This window comes from Dromiciops gliroides, chromosome 6, assembly GCF_019393635.1.
Source record: "Dromiciops gliroides isolate mDroGli1 chromosome 6, mDroGli1.pri, whole genome shotgun sequence".
Taxonomy (NCBI): Eukaryota; Metazoa; Chordata; class Mammalia; order Microbiotheria; family Microbiotheriidae; genus Dromiciops; species Dromiciops gliroides.
Genome location: NC_057866.1, coordinates 274,047,303 through 274,064,679, shown reverse-complemented (window position 1 = coordinate 274,064,679; position 17,377 = coordinate 274,047,303). Strand labels below are relative to the sequence as shown.

The 17,377-nt window shown below is 44.0% G+C and overlaps 1 protein-coding gene across 1 annotated transcript in view; it reads right to left on the bottom strand.

Annotated features, from left to right (window-relative positions):
- The window catches only part of SEC24D (SEC24 homolog D, COPII coat complex component), a 119,882-nt gene that overhangs the window by 52,147 nt on the left and 50,358 nt on the right, over positions 1-17,377 (bottom strand). The window contains 1 exon segment of the mRNA XM_043969482.1: positions 396-534. Coding sequence (XP_043825417.1) covers positions 396-534 — 139 coding nt within the window.

The following is a 17,377-nucleotide window of genomic DNA, read 5'->3' as shown; positions in this document are numbered from 1 at the left end:
AACAACAACAAAGGAGACTGTTCTGTAGAAGGTTTCTGCCCGTGGTCAGGGGAAAAGGGCTGTCTCTGTAGACAGTGCCTGCTCTCTTTTCCAGTACTGGAGGTCTCAAAGAGAACAGAGGCCACTCAGGGGGCTTCTTAGGGGCAGAAGACCTAGGCTGTGCACAGTGACCACAGGCACATGTGCAGCCTCTGACAAATGAAGGGGGGTTCATGTTGCTCTTTGGTGGTTGGCCTTGGGGGCTTACACTTATACTATGGCCAAGTTTTAGGGAGCTCCCAATTTGATTCATTCAATGCCTAAGACACTGCCAAAAGAAATGAGGTGACAGTTGTTGGGGATTCTTCAAAGTCAGAAGTACCATGTTTCAGAATGGATCAACTTTCTCCACTTACCGTCATTCACACAGTTACAAAATCCACACTGGTACTTTCTTCCTCCTTCAATAAACTGCATAAACGCGCACATGTAGGCCTTACACCTGTTGCATCTGACCGGTCCAGACTCACCATGATTTACCAGATAAAGAGGCATCTGTGTAGGACATGAATTGTTTTCATGTTAGTTTCTTTTTGTTTTTGTTTTTGTTTTTTAGGACAATGGGGGTTAAGTGACCTGCCCATGGTCACACAGCTAGTAAGTGTCAAGTGTCTGAGGTCAGATTTGAACTCAGGTCCTCCTGAATCCAGGGCCGGTGCTCTATCCACTGCACCACCTAGCTGCCCCCTAAACTTATCTTTTTTTTTTTTTTTTGCTGAGGCAATTGGAGTTAAGTGACTTGCCCAAGGTCACACAGCTTATAAGTGTTAAGTGTCTGAGGCCGGCTTTGAACTCAGATCCTCCTGATTCCAGGGCCAGTGCTCTATCCACTGTGCCACCTAGCTGCCCCTCATGTTAGTTTATTTTTCAATGAATAAGAATTTATTTTCTCTTTCCCCTGCCCCTCCCCAAATTTAGAAGAAAAGAAAAACAAAACGTTTACAACAAATATGTATAGTCAAACAGCACAAATTCCTACATTTAGTCAGAACAGAATTAAAGGTTAAGGATTTCCAACATTATATGGGCTTATTTCAGAAACCTGGATTCTCGGAGGACAGGGGGATCTCAATGGCCAAGTGCAACCCACACCTGAGGCAGAATCCTTTCTTAAAAAGTGGTTGCCCTGGGGGCAGCTAGCTGGCGCAGTGGATAAAGCACTGGCCCTGGATTCAGGAGGACTTGAGTTCAAATCTACCTTCAGGTACTTGCATGCTATAGGCCTCTGGGCAAATTAATTAATTTCCCTCCAGTATGTTTCTTCATCTGTTAAATGAGGATGATAATACTACCTTCCTCACAGGGTTGTTGGGAGGATACAATAAAACAATATCTGTAAAGGGTCTAGCACCTAGCAGGAACTCAAGAAAAGCTAGCTCCCTTCCCCTTGTCAGATCCCATGAAGGCTATGGTGCTGTGTTCTGGGAACCACATTCAGGAAGGACCTGTTTAAGGTGAAGAATGCTGAGAGGAAGGAAGGAAGGAAACAAGGATGGGAAGGACTTTGAAGTCATGTCATAGGGAGATCAGCTGAAAAAAAAAAGGACACATTTAGCTGGCAATTCATTCCCCAGCCGTCTTCAGAAACCAAGTCTGATGACAGCCTTCCTGGGAGGGCAGATCACTGGTAACAGAGGACGGGATCTGGTCGGAATCTTTTTCCTCCTGACCATTCTGGGGTGCATGCCCTGCCCCAACCTAAATCACCAGGCTGAGCTTCAGTGGGCGCTACCTGATCCACAGAGGTAGCTGTGGGATCCCTCTGCTCAAACACCTTCAGGGGTTCTTTATAGCCTCCTCAGTGAAGGAGATCTGCACTCTACCTTCTAGCCCTAAAGAAGAGAACCCCCTCTCCCCCCAGTGATTCCTGGGACTGTGGCCCTTTCAGAACAAAAAGACTGCTAATAAATAGTGCCAGCATCATCCAGTGTCTCCTGTAGGTGTGAAAGCATGCTCACATTCCTGTTTCCACCCTCTTTTAAAAACTCCAGTGACAGAGAGCTTAGCAAGGTCTTTAGACCTGGGAGCTGGTGCTCCCAGAGCTCAGGAATGTGAAAAGCTTTTCAGCTGTTTAGATTTCTGTTTTCAGTCCCTGGGAGCTCGGCTTCCCAGGGGCCCTGACTCATCTCATCTTTCCAACCATGCTCAGACCAGCCCAGAAGCTTTCCAGCCCTCTCTGGATAGCAGGACTTAGCCTGATCTTATAAACAGCCAGCCCAGCCTCACCCTCTCCTTCTGAAGGTGGCTTTGTCATTTTTTAACCACCCCCTGATTTTTGCCTGGAGGGATTATGTATTTGTGCTCTTACCAAGCACTCAGGATCTAGTTGGTCCTCTTAATAGTTCCATGTCCCTGGTCATTCTTCTTTATCCTCTGCTCTTTTTGGTCCAAGTCATGCTGCCCCCCCCAGAATTGGGCACATTTCTCCTCATCGAGAAGGTGACGGAATGGGGCCCTGAGCCTAAGATCCCCAACCAGCTGTTCTTGGCTGGGGCCGTGGGATGGAATAAGGCCAGAGGTCCCTTACGACATCTCGGAGCTAGAGCTTCCTCAGAAGCCTGGTCCGGAGCCCTCCTTTTACAGACAAGCAAACCAAGGCCTGGCTAAGAGAAGAGACTGGTCCAGGGGGCCTCAGTTAGATTTCCAGGGGCTGAAGAGACAGGGCAGGAAGGAAGCCACTGGTCCTTCTATCTCTGACTATCTCCTTTTGCAAGGACTGTTCCCCCTGCCTGGGAAGCTCTTCCACCTCACCTCCAACTCTTAGAGGGCTGGGGGGGGGCAAGTTTTGGAATTCTGTGACCCTCAGGGAAGGACACACAAGTGTTCTGCAAAGTCATAGACTCTCAGCAGGAAGATGGGTAGAATGGCTTCTCATTCTGCCCTGGGGAGGGTGGGGCAAGCAGAGCAGGCCGGTCCTCCCTCATATGACATTTGGCCTCCTTCCTTCAATGCAGTCTGACAGAGGGTTTTGGCCACCATGTCATGGACTTGACTCATACTGAGTATGGGTCACTAAAACTCCCAGATCATTTTCAGAAAAGCAACCAACCAAATAATACGTATCAAGTGCTTACTATGAGACAGGAACCGTGCTGAGTTCTGGGCCTGCCCTCATATAGTTTGCCTTCCAACGAGATAGACAAACCCTGAGTTTGAAGTCTGCATCAGGCACTGACTAGCCGTGTGACTGTGAGCAAGTCACTTAACCCCTCTCTGCCTCAGTGTCCTCATCTGTAAAATGGGAAGACTGGTGAACCCTGAGAAAGATGTGTATTAACTGGGGCGAGGGATTCAGACAGGAATCTCTGCACTCAGACATGCAGAGAGCCGAGCCTGGAAGATGGCCCTCACAGCCGAATTCCTCTAGGGGGCACTGCGCTACCAGGGATTGTAACCCAGCCATCGGCCAAGAATGAAACCGATGTGGTTCTGTTGGCCTTGGCTCCTGCTCTGCTCTCCTCCCCTTTAACCAGGCTTTTACTCACATCCATGAGAATCTTTTTTTTTTTTTAATAACATACATTTGAATGGAAACAAAATAAGAGAAAGGAAAACTTTCAAAATCTACAAGATAACAACAGGGATCCAGAGAGGAGCTGGGCTTGTGATTTCATTGCCATGGGGGACTCCCAAATGAGGGAACCCCCCAGTACCTCTGGCTCTTCTTCTAATGAGGCACCATGTTGGCCCTTGAAGTGAAGTCGTTTGCCCCAGGATCACCCAGCTAGTAAGTGTCTGTCTGAGCCTGGATTTGAACTCAGGTTTTCCGGAGCTCTAGACCCAACCCAGCACACCTGCCGGCTCTCCTTGCTTGGTGGGACTGTCGTCCAGGGGAGAGGTCTGGGATGTTCAGGTATACTCCACACACCTTTTCCACCTCAAAGGCTATGAGAGCCCTTCCATGGCACTACCAGGCTCAGAGGATTCTTGTCCTATTTCTAATTGGTCTAACCTTAGTTTTGCTCACTTGCGTGGATACCAAGCAGGAATAGGGGCACTGGGAAGAAAAGTGGTTGGAGGAAGGCCCTGGCTTTGGATCCCTCCACACTCTTTCTTACCATCCATGAGATTCTGCATGACTCAACGCACCTCCGTTATCCATAGGGTGATGTGTTCATAAAAAGGCTACTGGGATTGTAGAGTATGTTTATGGAGGTATAGAGTCCAGAACGCGGAGGGGACAGATATTATGTTCTCTGTCCCAGACCGGTCACTGGGGGAGTAGTAGATTCAGTCCTGTGTACCTCTTTCTTAGGATGGACTTCAGCAAGCTGTAAAATGGCCCAAATGGGGGGACAAGATAAAGATGGGAGGGGTCTAAAGATGGTGACATTTGGGGACCAATTGGGTGACAAAATTAGTCATGTGTACAACCTGGAGAAGGGCCCCTGATCTGTTTTCAAGTATTTCAAGGACTACCAGGTAAAAAGAGGGAATAGATCTGACCTTCTTGGCCAGCGGGCAGAACCAGGACCTTTCGGTGGAAGTCACAAAGGAAATCTTAGCATTATGTAAGGAAGAACTTCCAACAATTAGAGCTATCTAAAGTTAGAAGGAGGAACTGCCCAGAAAGATGGTGCTTTCTTCCCCGCTGAGTGTCTTCTTGCCAAAGTCCAGATGACCATTTGTTGCGTGTCTTGGTCAAGTTGACCTTTGAGGTCCTTCCAGCTCTGAGATCCTGTTTTCTCTCTAGGCCTTGGTTCTCTTATCTGTAAAAGAACTGCATGATCTCAAAGGTCCCTCCTACTTTTCAACTGTATGAACCAATTCTGAGAAAATACGAACTTGGGAGTTGCCTGGCAGACACTTTGTAAGTTTGGCTTTCAGCGTCTCAATATTCTTGGAAATGAGAGAGAAGAAAGATTTGCTTTTGTTCTGATCCTGAAATAAGGCTAGAAGAAATATGCACTTTGTTACATAAAAGGACCCCCAAATGCCACTGGAAAGCACTATGTCTTGAACAATTTTCAAAGACTACAAGTCAAACAATTCTAAAATAGAAAAGTGAAAGTCAGCCTTGAGGACAGCTCTAAAAACCCTGTGACCGACAGCTAGGTGCTTCCTCTTTTGTGGTATCTGACCTTTGATCACTGTCATCACACAGAGAATAACCAAAGATATCTGGGAGGCTGGGTTGGAAGGAGATGCTTCTTTCTTACCTAATAGAGGTATTCATGAGCATCGATAGAACTTAAAGGAAAAACCAGATAGAGAATAGTTAGAAGACAGAAATGGGCCCAAGATATGAAAGGCCCAAAGTGTCCTGCACAAAAGGGGTGCAGGGGAAGGGGAGGCTCTTAGAGGTAGCCTGTTGAAACCATTGGCAAACTAGGACAGAGGTCTCCAGGAGTACCCTGGGAAGCTTTACTTGGCCCACAGCTGTATTACATTTTAATTTGTTTTTTAGTGAGGCAATTGGGGTTAAGTGACTTGCCCAGGGTCACACAGCTAGTAAGTGTTAAGTGTCTGAGGCCGGATTTGAACTCAGGTACTCCTGACTCCAGGGCCGGTGCTCTATCCATTGTGCTACCTAGCTGCCCCAGCTGTATTACATTTTGATTATTGATTTGGGTGAAGAGAGAGTAGGTATGCTTATAAAATTTGCAAACGGCATCAACTTAAGTGGGATCATATATTTTAAATGACAGAATAAAGATTCAGAAAATGCCTTCTGACACTTACCTTCGACAATTTATTGGGGGCAGCTAGGTGGCCCAGTGGATAGAGCACCAGCCCTGGAGTCAGGAATATCTGAGTTCAAATCTGGCCTCAGACACTTAACACTTACTAGCTGTGTGACCCTAGGCAAGTCACTTAACCCCAAATGTCTCACCCCCCAAAAAAGACAATTTATCAATTTGAATTAATCAATTTGAATCAACTTGCCATCTAGAAGCCTCATTACCTTGTATTCAGAACTAGAGATTCCAAGAGTCAACCAACAACAGGAGCTTAATATGTGCCAGGTAGAAGTATGGAGGAAGAGCTCAGAAGGCATGGGGCACAGCCTGGGCAAAGGGGTGAAGATAGGCTATGAAATGTCACAGAATCATAGATTTGGCATCAGAATGAGCCTCGGAGCCCAGCTAGTCCATCAGTCTCATTTCAAGGATTACAGAAAGAGGCTCAGGGTGGTTAAGTAACTTGCCCAAGTTACACAGGTGGTAAATGTCAGAGCCAATGCTTTCTCTACTGTACAATGAATAGTAAGAAGGACATTTTGGTAGGAATTTATAGTGTATGACGGGGAGTAATGGCTAGTCAGGTGTAGCTATATGGTACAGTGAATAGAGCACTAGGTTTGGAGTCAGGAAGATCTGAGTTCAAATCTGGACTCAGATACTTAATGTCTGTGTGATCCTGGACAAGTTGTTTCACCAGTATTTTCCTCAGTTTATCATCTAAAAAATGGAGGCAACTGGAGAAGAAATGGCAAACCACTCTAGTATCTTTGCCAAGAAAACCTCATAGGGGTAGCTAGATGGCGCAGAGGATGGAGCACCAGCCCTGGATTCAGGAGTACCTGAGTTCAAATCCGACCTCAGACACTTAACACTTACTAGCTGTGTGACCCTGGGCAAGTCACTTAACCCCAATTGCCCCGCAAAAAAAAAAAGAAAAGAAAAGAAAACCTCATAGACGTCATGTAGAATTGGATGTGACTATGGGGGCAACTAGGTGGCGCAGTGGAAAAGCGCTGGCCCTGGAGTCAGGAGGACTTGAGTTCAAATCCGGCCTCAGACACTTGACACTTACTAGATGTGTGACCCTAGGCAACTCACTTAACCCCAAGTGCCTCACTAAAAAAAAAAAAATAAAAAAATAAAAAAAAAATTGGATGTGACTGAACAAGAACAATGGCTAATCATCTGGAGGAACAGGTGGGAACCAGTCTGTGAAGGACTTTAAATTCCAAATAGAGTTTTTATTTTATCCACGAGGGCATATAGAGCCACTAAAGCTTCTTGAGTAGGAGAGTGACACAATCAGACCCAGGCTTCAGGAAGATCACTGGAGCAACTAGTTGTGGCAAGGGGGTCAAGCAAACAAAAATAGTTGGCATCTTCAGAAGTGACTTCCAGTGACAGAAAATCATAGGTCTTACACTGGGAGGGGACCAGAGTCATTGATCCACCCCCAGCATTCTATAGATGGAGAAATTTAGTCCCAGAAAGCAAAGTGCTTTGGTCAAGGTCAGTCCTACTTAGTGACCCAATCAGACTTAGAACCCATGTCCCCCACTTCTAGTGGTGCCCCCTAATTTAAGTGAAGAATATTAGTCACATTCAAATCATTCCCAGAAAAAAGAAAAAAAACAACCAAAGACTTCCTTTTCTCATGAAGTCATGATCTCTTAGAGTGTGTATGATGAGGTCTGTAAGTAACGAGTAAACATTTATATCTAGGAGGTAGCTCTAAGAGGTTAAAAATCCCAAGCTGGCAGACAATGTCCGGGTCAATAGCATCATGTGATGCTGAAGCTATTTTTTACAAAGCAGTAAATTGTACCCTATTTGGGACTAGAACATAGCATGTAAACACTGGTTTTGAAAGATTATGGAAATGTACATAGTAAGTATGTCTCAGGGTATAGATTATACTTGATTTATAAACATTTGAACAGTAAATGTTTAAGTATGTTATGTGCATGGTTATTTTCTCCTTCAACCTTCTGGGATACTACTTTAGACAGGAAACCACGCTGAAATGAGCCAAACATGTCACCTCGTGGCCTGCGAAGGGGACTGTGTGTTCCAGTATCTCTTCCCCACCACTTCCTTTCTTCCCCTCATACACGCGCCATTTGCATTTACTTTTCTGCTGATTTTGTGGTTTAGGGAACAGTTAATTCTATCTTAGGCAATCTCTTTCTTACATAAACACACAAAATCTGTGACCCATTTTATCTTCCCATCTCTTTTAAATAAAACATCATTTTATTGATGGCTTTTGTTTTTCTAGCACAGTCCTTTTCCATACTTCTTCAAAGGGAAGCATACTTTTGGTCCGCCTCCTTTCTAATTCCTCCTCAGTTATTTCAGAAAAAAATATCCTTTTCTTTCCCTCTCTGACTCTTTCACTCCCCTCCTCTCCCTTGAATTCTCTTCATTCTGCTCAAAAGGAGGCTACTTGGGTTATAGTGGAATCCACACATTCTGAACACAATAGTGGTACCTACAGGCCCTGTGATACCTATTATACCAGACACATAGCATCACATAGCAGAAAGAAATATCCAGACAGTGACAGTGCCTAAGGGGAGACAAAGCCATTGGCTCCTTGTGGGCAGGTGTTACAAAATTTTTCTATTTGTACACTTAGTGCCTTGTACAGGGTAGTGCTCACCTTAGACCCTTAGTAAATGCTTGGAGGAGTGAACTGAATAGAATCTAAGTCCAAAATGGCATCAAAGCAGTAAGTGGGAAGAAGGAATAAGTCTACTTTGTGCCGGGCACTTTACAAATATTATGTCATTTGATCCTCACAACAACTCTGGGAAGTAGGTGCTATTTTTGTCCAAATTTAACAGTTGAGAAAACTAAGGCAGAGGTTAAGTGACTTGCCCAGGGTCACACAGATAGTGAGTGTCTGAGGCTGGATTTGAACTCGGGTCTTCCTGACTCCTGACGAACAAGTAAACGGAGGCTCAAGGGATTTAAATGACTTGCCCATGGTCTTAAAACTAGTATATGCTGGAGCCAGACTTGGAGATCTCTGTACTCCAAGCACATGGTTCTTTCTACTATAGTATAAACGAGTAAGACAGGGGTACCCGCTGCATCTTGGTTTTGAAGGTACCAACTGTTTCCTCAGTTTCCTGGTGCATTTGATTCCAAGTGATTGTCAGCAATGAGGACTGACGGATGATCTATGTAGAAGCACAAACTGGGCATCTGCAGAGATCATCCAGGACCTGTGCGGGACAACCATGCCTAAAAATGCTAAGGATTTAAATAAATACCAGGAAAAGGGGCATCTGAGTGTGGGATGATTGAGAGAAGTGTCATCTGGATTCCCGCAGAAAGTCCCAGGTACAAGAGAAAAACTCCGAACCAGCTGGGTCTCTTTTGTGTTGTCCTATGTAATGTTTATTTAGGCAAGATGGGATAGCCAAACTAACACAATCAAAAGGACACTTAGTGAAGAATAAAATAATAGAGGTGGCATTACATAGGTAGGATCCTGGGCAAGCCACTTAACAACTCGGCCTCAGTTTCCTATCTGTTAAATAGGGATAATATGGGCACCTTCCTCCAAGGGTTTTTGTGAAGACAAAATGAGATAATAATGTAAAGCACTTTGAAAATCTCAAGTATTATGTGATGGTGACGGTGATAATGCTGCTGCTGCCTGGAGTTGTTAGGCATCAAAAATTACACCTATACCTCACCTTGGAATATTTTTCTGAATGTTTGAAAACATGCTTGAATTGGGGTTTTCTTTGCAAAGATACTGGTGTGGTTTTCCATTTCCTTCTCTACCTCCTTTTACAGATGAGGAAACTGAGGCAAATGGGATTAAATGACTTGCCCAGGGTCACACAGCTAGTAAGTGTCAAGTGTCTGAGGCCTGATTTGAACTCAGGTCCTCCTGAATCCAGGGCCGGTGCTTTACCTACTGTGCCACCTAGCTGCCCCTGTGTCCAACTCTTCTTGACCACATTTGGAGTTTTCTTGGCAAAGACACTGGAGTGGTTTGCCATTTCTTTTTCTAGCCCATTTTATATATGAAGAAATAAAGGCAAACATGGGTAAGTGACTTGCCCAGGGTCACACAGGAAGTATCTGAAGTCAGGTTTGAATTCAGGAAGATGAATCTTCCTCATTTTAGGCCTGGCACTTTATCCACTGCACCACCTAGCTGCCCCGTTCCTTCCCTTTAAAAATACCGGTCTGCTAGAACCAACCATCTTATATCTTTTTCCTGTTCACAGCCAAACTTATAGAATTTGTAGCTCCTCAGTTCTTTGCAATCTGGTTTACAACCTCCATCATCCAACTGAATCTACTCTCTCCAAAGTCATCTATAATTTTCCATTGCCAAATTTTATGGCCTTTTCTTGATCTGTCAGAATTCCACAGTGCTGCTGCTTGTGTCAACGTGGAGCACAGTGGAGCAGAGTCAATTTTAATTAGTGTGTGCACTCCTTTAAAATTTATTGCAAGTCAATTCATTTATATTGACTTTTATGTTCCATGAGCGTTTCATTGGGCACCAATCTCCAGCCTGAATCCTTGGATTTATCTAAGCTAAGCCTGGTCCAGAAAACACAGCCACATTCCAGGACTGTCTACCAAGCTGCTGTAGGTTGTAATCTGTTTTAATGGAAGGAGCATCCAGCCTTGAGACCAAACTGCTGCTCTTTGTGAAGTATGAAGGCACTGATATTTTCTCTTCATCATCACCAGGAAAAGAAAACACATACTGTCACTCCTTCAGAGGAAGTCTCACTGGGAGAGGATTTTATAACTAGTGTCAAAAATGAATAATTTTTCTCATCTGCAAAGATAGTGTGGATTACAGGAGTTGGCTTCTAAGCCTATGCATTTCCCCATGCTTCTGTGAAGAAAGTGAGATGTTTTCTCTTTCTCCTCTTCATAGCTCATTTCTTCTTTCAGCCTGAAGATTTATAATGCACTTTCTTTATCATAATGCTGTGAGGAGGTAGGGAGTAAAAGTATCCCTAATGTACAGATGAACAAACTGAGGATCAAAGAGATAAATTTATTTGCCTAGGGTCACACTCCTTGTAAATTTAACTATTTTTCAAAATTCTGAAGCAAACAAAAAAAAAGTTTTTCCCAAGGGTCTGGCTCCTTAAGGGTAAAACTGAGGTCTCCTTTATTTCTCTATACTCTAGCATCTTCATCACTTCTCTTCAGAGAGAACCACGGATCTGTGCAACTCAGTTCAACCAAACACGCATTTGTTAAGCTGTTACTATCAGGGTGCTGTGGGAGGAGCTGGGAGCACAAAGAGAGAAAAATGCAAGTACCCCTAACCCTCCAGGAAATCTGACTCTCTTCGATGAACCCCACCAGTCAAGGCGACCTCCAAAAGTGAGAAAAAAAGAACTGTATCCGCAGAGTGTTATGTGAGAAAGTGTGCCAAAGTCTTCAAAAACAAACACAGCTGTTCCCTTTTGGTTCTTCCCTGAGGGGTTTCTGGAAGCCGGGTGGCTGATGATGGTGACCTAGGTTGGACAGAGCCCCGAAGGAAGGCCTCAGGATGGAGTGCCAAGGGAATCCTAAGCCCAGTGTGGGCCACAAAGCTCCCTGATATATCAGCTGTCAGGCACAGAAGGCCAGATTCGTGACTCTTGCATCCACAATCGTTAAGGGTTCTTAAATAATAATGGACTGGCTGGATTTGATTTTAGATTTTTTTGCTGACAGAGCCTTCTAGGTGATGAGTGTATTTCTAAAGGTCAGCAACACATTTTCATTCTTGAAGCAGCTGTTAGAAAAGCCTGAAACTGTTCAAGGAAAGGAATATATGCAACAATGCAGGGACGAGAGACATTTTCCCACATCGCTTCATGTTGGTTTCTATGGGGATCACATTTCAGTAACTAATGAGAGGCCTTTTGTAAGATGGACTTATGTCACCAAAGTCACAGCAGATAGTAACTTGATCAGTATCTCAGACAGATAGAGAACGTGATCCAGCCCCTAGACTTGGACCCAGCACTGAAGAAAGAGAGCGGAGTGGATCACACCCGGGAAACTGCGTGGTATTTTTAATGACCTCAAGCTCTGTGCTGAAACAATGCCTTCTTCTTCTTCTTCTTTTTTTTCCTAACACTAACATTTTTGTTTGTTTGTTTTTTGCAGGGCAATGGGGGTTAAGTAACTTGCCCAGGGTCACATAGCTAGTAAGTGTCAAGTATCTGAGGTCGGATTTGAACTCAGGTCCTCCTGAATCCAGGGCTGGTGCTTTATCCACTGCGCCAACTAGCTGCCCCCTAACACTAACATTGACTCCGTGATAATTGCATGAGTACTGGTCATTGGAGGGAACTTCTACACTGAGGAGATCCTAAGTCCATGAATGTATGGTGGACAGTGTTCCAGTGAGCTTGAATGAAACATGGAGAATGTGCTTGAATACATGGAAAACAAAATGATTTTTGGAGGTATTAGTGGGGAAGTTTTCTCTGCCATCCAATAGTTAGTGCACTCAGCTTTCTCAGAAAATGGCAGGGCATCTTTTGACTCTCAATATGGGACAGAGGAGGAGGAGGCAAGTTACAGGATAGGAACTTGATTATTCAGGAGTAAGAATTGCCTGACATTTCCGTTCCAAGCATCTCACTGTCTGGCAGATGTTATCAAGAAAAGCACTGTTCAAAGTGCATTCTTTGACAGAAAGTGCTTTCTTTGATAATTTGGTAGATCAGGGACCCCACTGGTACGGACGTTCTTTCCTTGGGCCAAATTTTTTTTTCTTTCAGGGCAATGGGGGTTAAGTGACTTTCCCAGGGTCACACAGCTAGTAAGTGTCAAGTGTCTGAGGCCACATTTGAACTCAGGTCCTCCTGAATCCAGGGCTGGTGCTTTATCCACTGCACCACCTAGCTGCCCCCAGACCATTATCTTTTCACTACTCTCTGAGTCTCAGTGTAGGCTTGCTTGTTATCCCTCCATTGTGATCCAGAGGCAATCCAGCTTCCTTCCAGTCTTAAATAAATACTTTTGATGACGTCTTTTATGAAGCTTCTTCACGTATAATTGATTGCCTGGGCAACAGGTGGGACTGTCACCACTGGGGACACTCTACCCACATTGCCTTCCAGAATCCAACTTGCCATTGGGTTGGGGAGAGGTGGCAGCATCCTACTCTCTTCTCTTCCCCCTTTATCCTGGCTGTTTGGCCACCCACAGTGCTGGAATGAGTCAACAACTCTATGCCAACAGTCCTAACCATTTGTCCTTCAACTATCTCCTAAGTTCCTCTAGACCTTAGCATCTGTTGAGTTTCTATCTCCTGCCATTGTCATCTGAGGACCTACTTCTCTCACATGGAAACTTGCCTTCTACCCCACCACTGAGGCCTTATGTGAGCCTATTTCCACACATGGATCCATTTATTTTTTTTTGCCAGGACTAATTGTTATAAATTCTTTTAAAGAAGAATTCTATGTTGAACAAACTTCTGAATTTTAAAAATTTCTAACCACTTGGTCCTAATATTGTAATCTGGAAAAAACAGAACAAATATGCTTCCTCGAGATATCCCTTAGAATTGGAAGTCAGATATCCCTTCTCCCTAATCCTTTTTTGAATGTTCTCAATGGTAGCAAATCTTCATTCTTGGAAGTTGGATTTGGTTTGGGGCCCGGGGGGAAAAGACAAACAAACAAACAAATAAAAATCATTCAGAGGCAAGTCTGCCAAATATAGGGAGTGGTCACATTGAAGAAAGGTTGTTTTTTTTTTTTGGTCAAAATTGAGTTATAATTATAAAGTAACAAGACAGGTATTCTTTTGTGTCTTGAAACCCGGCCCCAAGGCAATTTCAAAGAAGACATTCCAAAAATATCTGAGCAATGTTAACACTGTTGGAACAAGATACTCCACATGGAGGGTCAGCATTTATTTGGATACAGACATTCTTCTAGGTCTGTTAAAAAAAACAGTCACATAAGATGACCCCTCCCCCATCTCCTTTGACAGGGTCATGGAGCACAGGTGTGGAACACTGCATATAATGCTATATTGTTTGATGATTTGATCAGTTTTACTGCATTTTTCCTTTTTAAAAATGTTTTGTCCTAAGGGATGAATCCCTGGAGGGAGAGGGACAAAGAGGGAAATCCAGGTGTTTTAAAAAAAGAAATATCAAAAATGCATTTTAAAACAGTCAAATAACTTTATAGCCACTGCGTACAAATCATTTCTATATCCCCAATGAGGCATTCATTTGAATTTCAAAAGAGTAACAATAATTTTTGATTTAAGGGTTTGTGGCAATTCACCAACAGCTACGATTTCCACTCATCTACATTAGACAGATAAGAGTTTCAAGATTTCTCAACCCGAATTTATAAGATTTAAAAAAAAAAGGAATTGTAGCTTTTCAACCAAAACAATCCCCTGAAGGACAGAGAAATACCGCCCGATGTCCCATTCCGAAATGTAAAGATGAGTCACAAAATAACCCACAAACTGCCCCATAATTGAATGGTTCCTAGTTTTTATGCCAAATTCAAGAAAGGAGGCATAAACAAAAGCCTGGGCCACAGACATCTCTACACAGACAAAGAATAAGTAATAAGAAAGACAAAGAAGAGATGCTAATGTAAAGGAGAGAAATTCAAACTTGAAACTGTCGCTGAAACTGACTTGGTGAAATGTGACCTATGGTGCCAATGGGGCTCTCAGCATATACTTTAAAAGAAACTGAACATTTTAAGAGATCAGACTCCAAAGAAGCAAGGCTAAGGCTGGTAAAGGCTGTGAAGGTGGAGTGGAGGGCAGAGTGGAGTGTCCATCAAAATGCTATATTTGTGTGAGGAAATCCTGGAGCTGTTGGGGGAAAGCATGGTGGAGAATGGAAGAAGATGAGGAGATGATGTTGTCATCAGAGAACGATGCTGACCATCCCAAGGCAGGATATTAACTGTGGAGGTCTTTGATTATCTGGAATGTCAGTCAACAAATATTTATTAAACGCCTACTATGTGCCAGTCATTGTGCCAAAGGCTGAGGATAAAAAGAAAGGCAGAAGACAGTCCCTGCTTAAGGAGCACACAATGTAATGGAGGAGACAGCATGAAAACGATTATGAACAAACTGCAGACGGGAGAAACTGGAGCTGATCAATAGATGGAAGGTGCTATGGCATTAGGGGGCTGCAGACAGGCTCCTTGCCAAAGGTCAGATTTTAGCTGGGGCTTGAGAAGCCAGGGAAACCAGGAGGCAGAGATAAGGAGGGGACGCATTCCGGACAAGGGGGGGAGTCACCAGTGAAAGTGCAGACTAAGGAGATGCACTGCAGGGAAGGCCACTATCCCTGGACCACAGAGTACCTGGAGGGGAGTAAGCTAACAGAATTCCTGCTGGAGTTCTCATTGTGCCCAAAGCAGAGCACCCACTCAGCTCTTGGCTTGTCTTCCTAACTTCATCCTTTGAAATGTAAAGAAATGAATGAAGGGAAAGGACAGACTGGGTTAGATTATGACCCACAAGAAGGATGAGGGTTGGGAATGATATCCCGCTGGGACCCGGATACTCCTAATGAGGAAACACTCCTAAAAGATCCCAGGGGTTGTCATCCCACTTCGAAATTCATTTCTTTCGTGTTCCACAACTGATCCGAGTTAAAGTTCATGGTACAGGTGTGGTGATGTCCTTTCTAAGTGGCATCTGTGCATATTCATCAGGGTTTTAATTCATAGATCCCAAAGGCTACCAGGAAGTTTGGAGACCACAGGATCAAAGAATGACAGATTTAGAGTGCTGGGCATTTGAGTAGCCATGTAGAGCAGTGCTGTCAAACTCCCCAGGTACATAAAGGTCCCTGAGGGTGCACGTTGACTTGGAAAACTACACAATGTGATCTCTGTTCTATTGTGGTTTTATTGATTTTGTTAAAAAATGGTCAATTCCACTTGCATGCGGCTTGGGCAGCATTCTGGAGCTTTGTAGACACAGGTGCAGGTCCCCAGTCTGGTCCACCTCCCTCAGTTTACAGAGGAGGAAATGGAAGCCCAGAGATGTCGCTTGCCTTGCCTGAAGCCACATGGAATGAATGTCACAAGTACAGTTTGGATCCAGGTTCCTTAACTGCCAAGCTAGAGTTCTTTGCTGCCTTCAGCAGCCCTCTTTCCGAAGCTCACTTTTGTCTGAACAGACAAAGCACAGACAAAGTTCTGCCTTGTGTCTGCTCTGTAAGTGGCATCACCGAGATTCCCCTGACTCCTCCAATGGGCTGCTCCAAAGGTCACTTCAACCTGGGGAGTGTGTTAGCATCACTCCCCTAAAAGGGCATTCTCCCTTCCAGGCTTTCTGCAGAGCCTATAATGTCAGGGCCATATGTTTCTCAGAGGCTTCCTGACAATGATAATATAGGCTGGTTTTGAAGACACTAATCAGCCCAGATCCCGTCTCTGTTTCCTGAAGCCTCTTCCCAGCACATTCCCCATTATCTGAGATGGGTTGTGCTACATTGTGTCCCTAAGGGCATACTTTAGAGTCAAGCCTCTTAGGGTCCACAACATTCCCAGGGCAGAAAGCAACTGGGAAATATTTAACAAAATAAATCAATAAAAATACAGTAGAACATTAAAATGATATACAACATTAAAACAAACTAAAAAACTATCAAAATAAAAAACAATCCACGTAATATTACATTTTAAAATAGTCTGTGCAGCAGAGATCCTTATGTATGGGTTGGTGGCTCCATTTCTATTTGAGTCTGACACTACTGCGTTAGAGGACTAGTCACCAAAGTAGGGGCTTTTGACTGAACCACTGCCCTTCCCAGGATCCTTTGCTGGATCTTCTCCCAGGCCACACCTGCTGACCTTGGGTGTTGCTCAGGGGTTTGTCTTGGGCTCTCTTCTTCTCCTTCAATACTATCTGACTTGGTGAGCTCATTAATTCCCAAGTGTTCAATTTTCACCACTATCTGAGGACTCTCAGATCTCTTTACGCAGTCCTGACTTCTCTCAACTTCCAGTCAACCATCACCAACTGGCTATGGGACATCTAGAAGGGGTGTCTCAGAGACATCTCAAATTCCACATTTCCAAAATGGAACTCAATATCTCCTTTCCCTTCCCTTTTCTCAAATTCCCCATTACAGTCGAGGGTGGCCCCATTCTCCAAGTCACCCAGGCTTGAGACCTCGTTGTCATCCTCAGTTCCTCGTGACCTCCACATATCTGATCTGTTGCTAAGATCTGTCATTTCTACTGTAACATCATCTCTTGAATCTGCCCTCTTCTCTCTTCTGACACTGCCACCCTACTGGCTTAGGCTCTCATCACCTCAAGCCTGGTTTATTGAAATAGTGGTTGGTGAGTGTGTCTGCCTCAAATCTCGACCCACTCCAGGCCAGTCTCCATTTTAGTGCCAAAGTGATCAGACTAAATTTAGCTCAGGTCAGGTAATTTCACTATACTACAGGGGCTCCCTCTGACCTCTAGGGTTTTTAATATTATTTCATCTTTATCTAATCCTTTTTAAATTTCTATATAAATTTTAATACATACAATGACTACAACAGTTATATTATGTAATTGATAAATAAGTTAATATATACATTGTGGTGGTGCACACTCAATTTTTTTTTTTTTACTGATAGGAGTGCATGATCAAAAAAGTTTCCA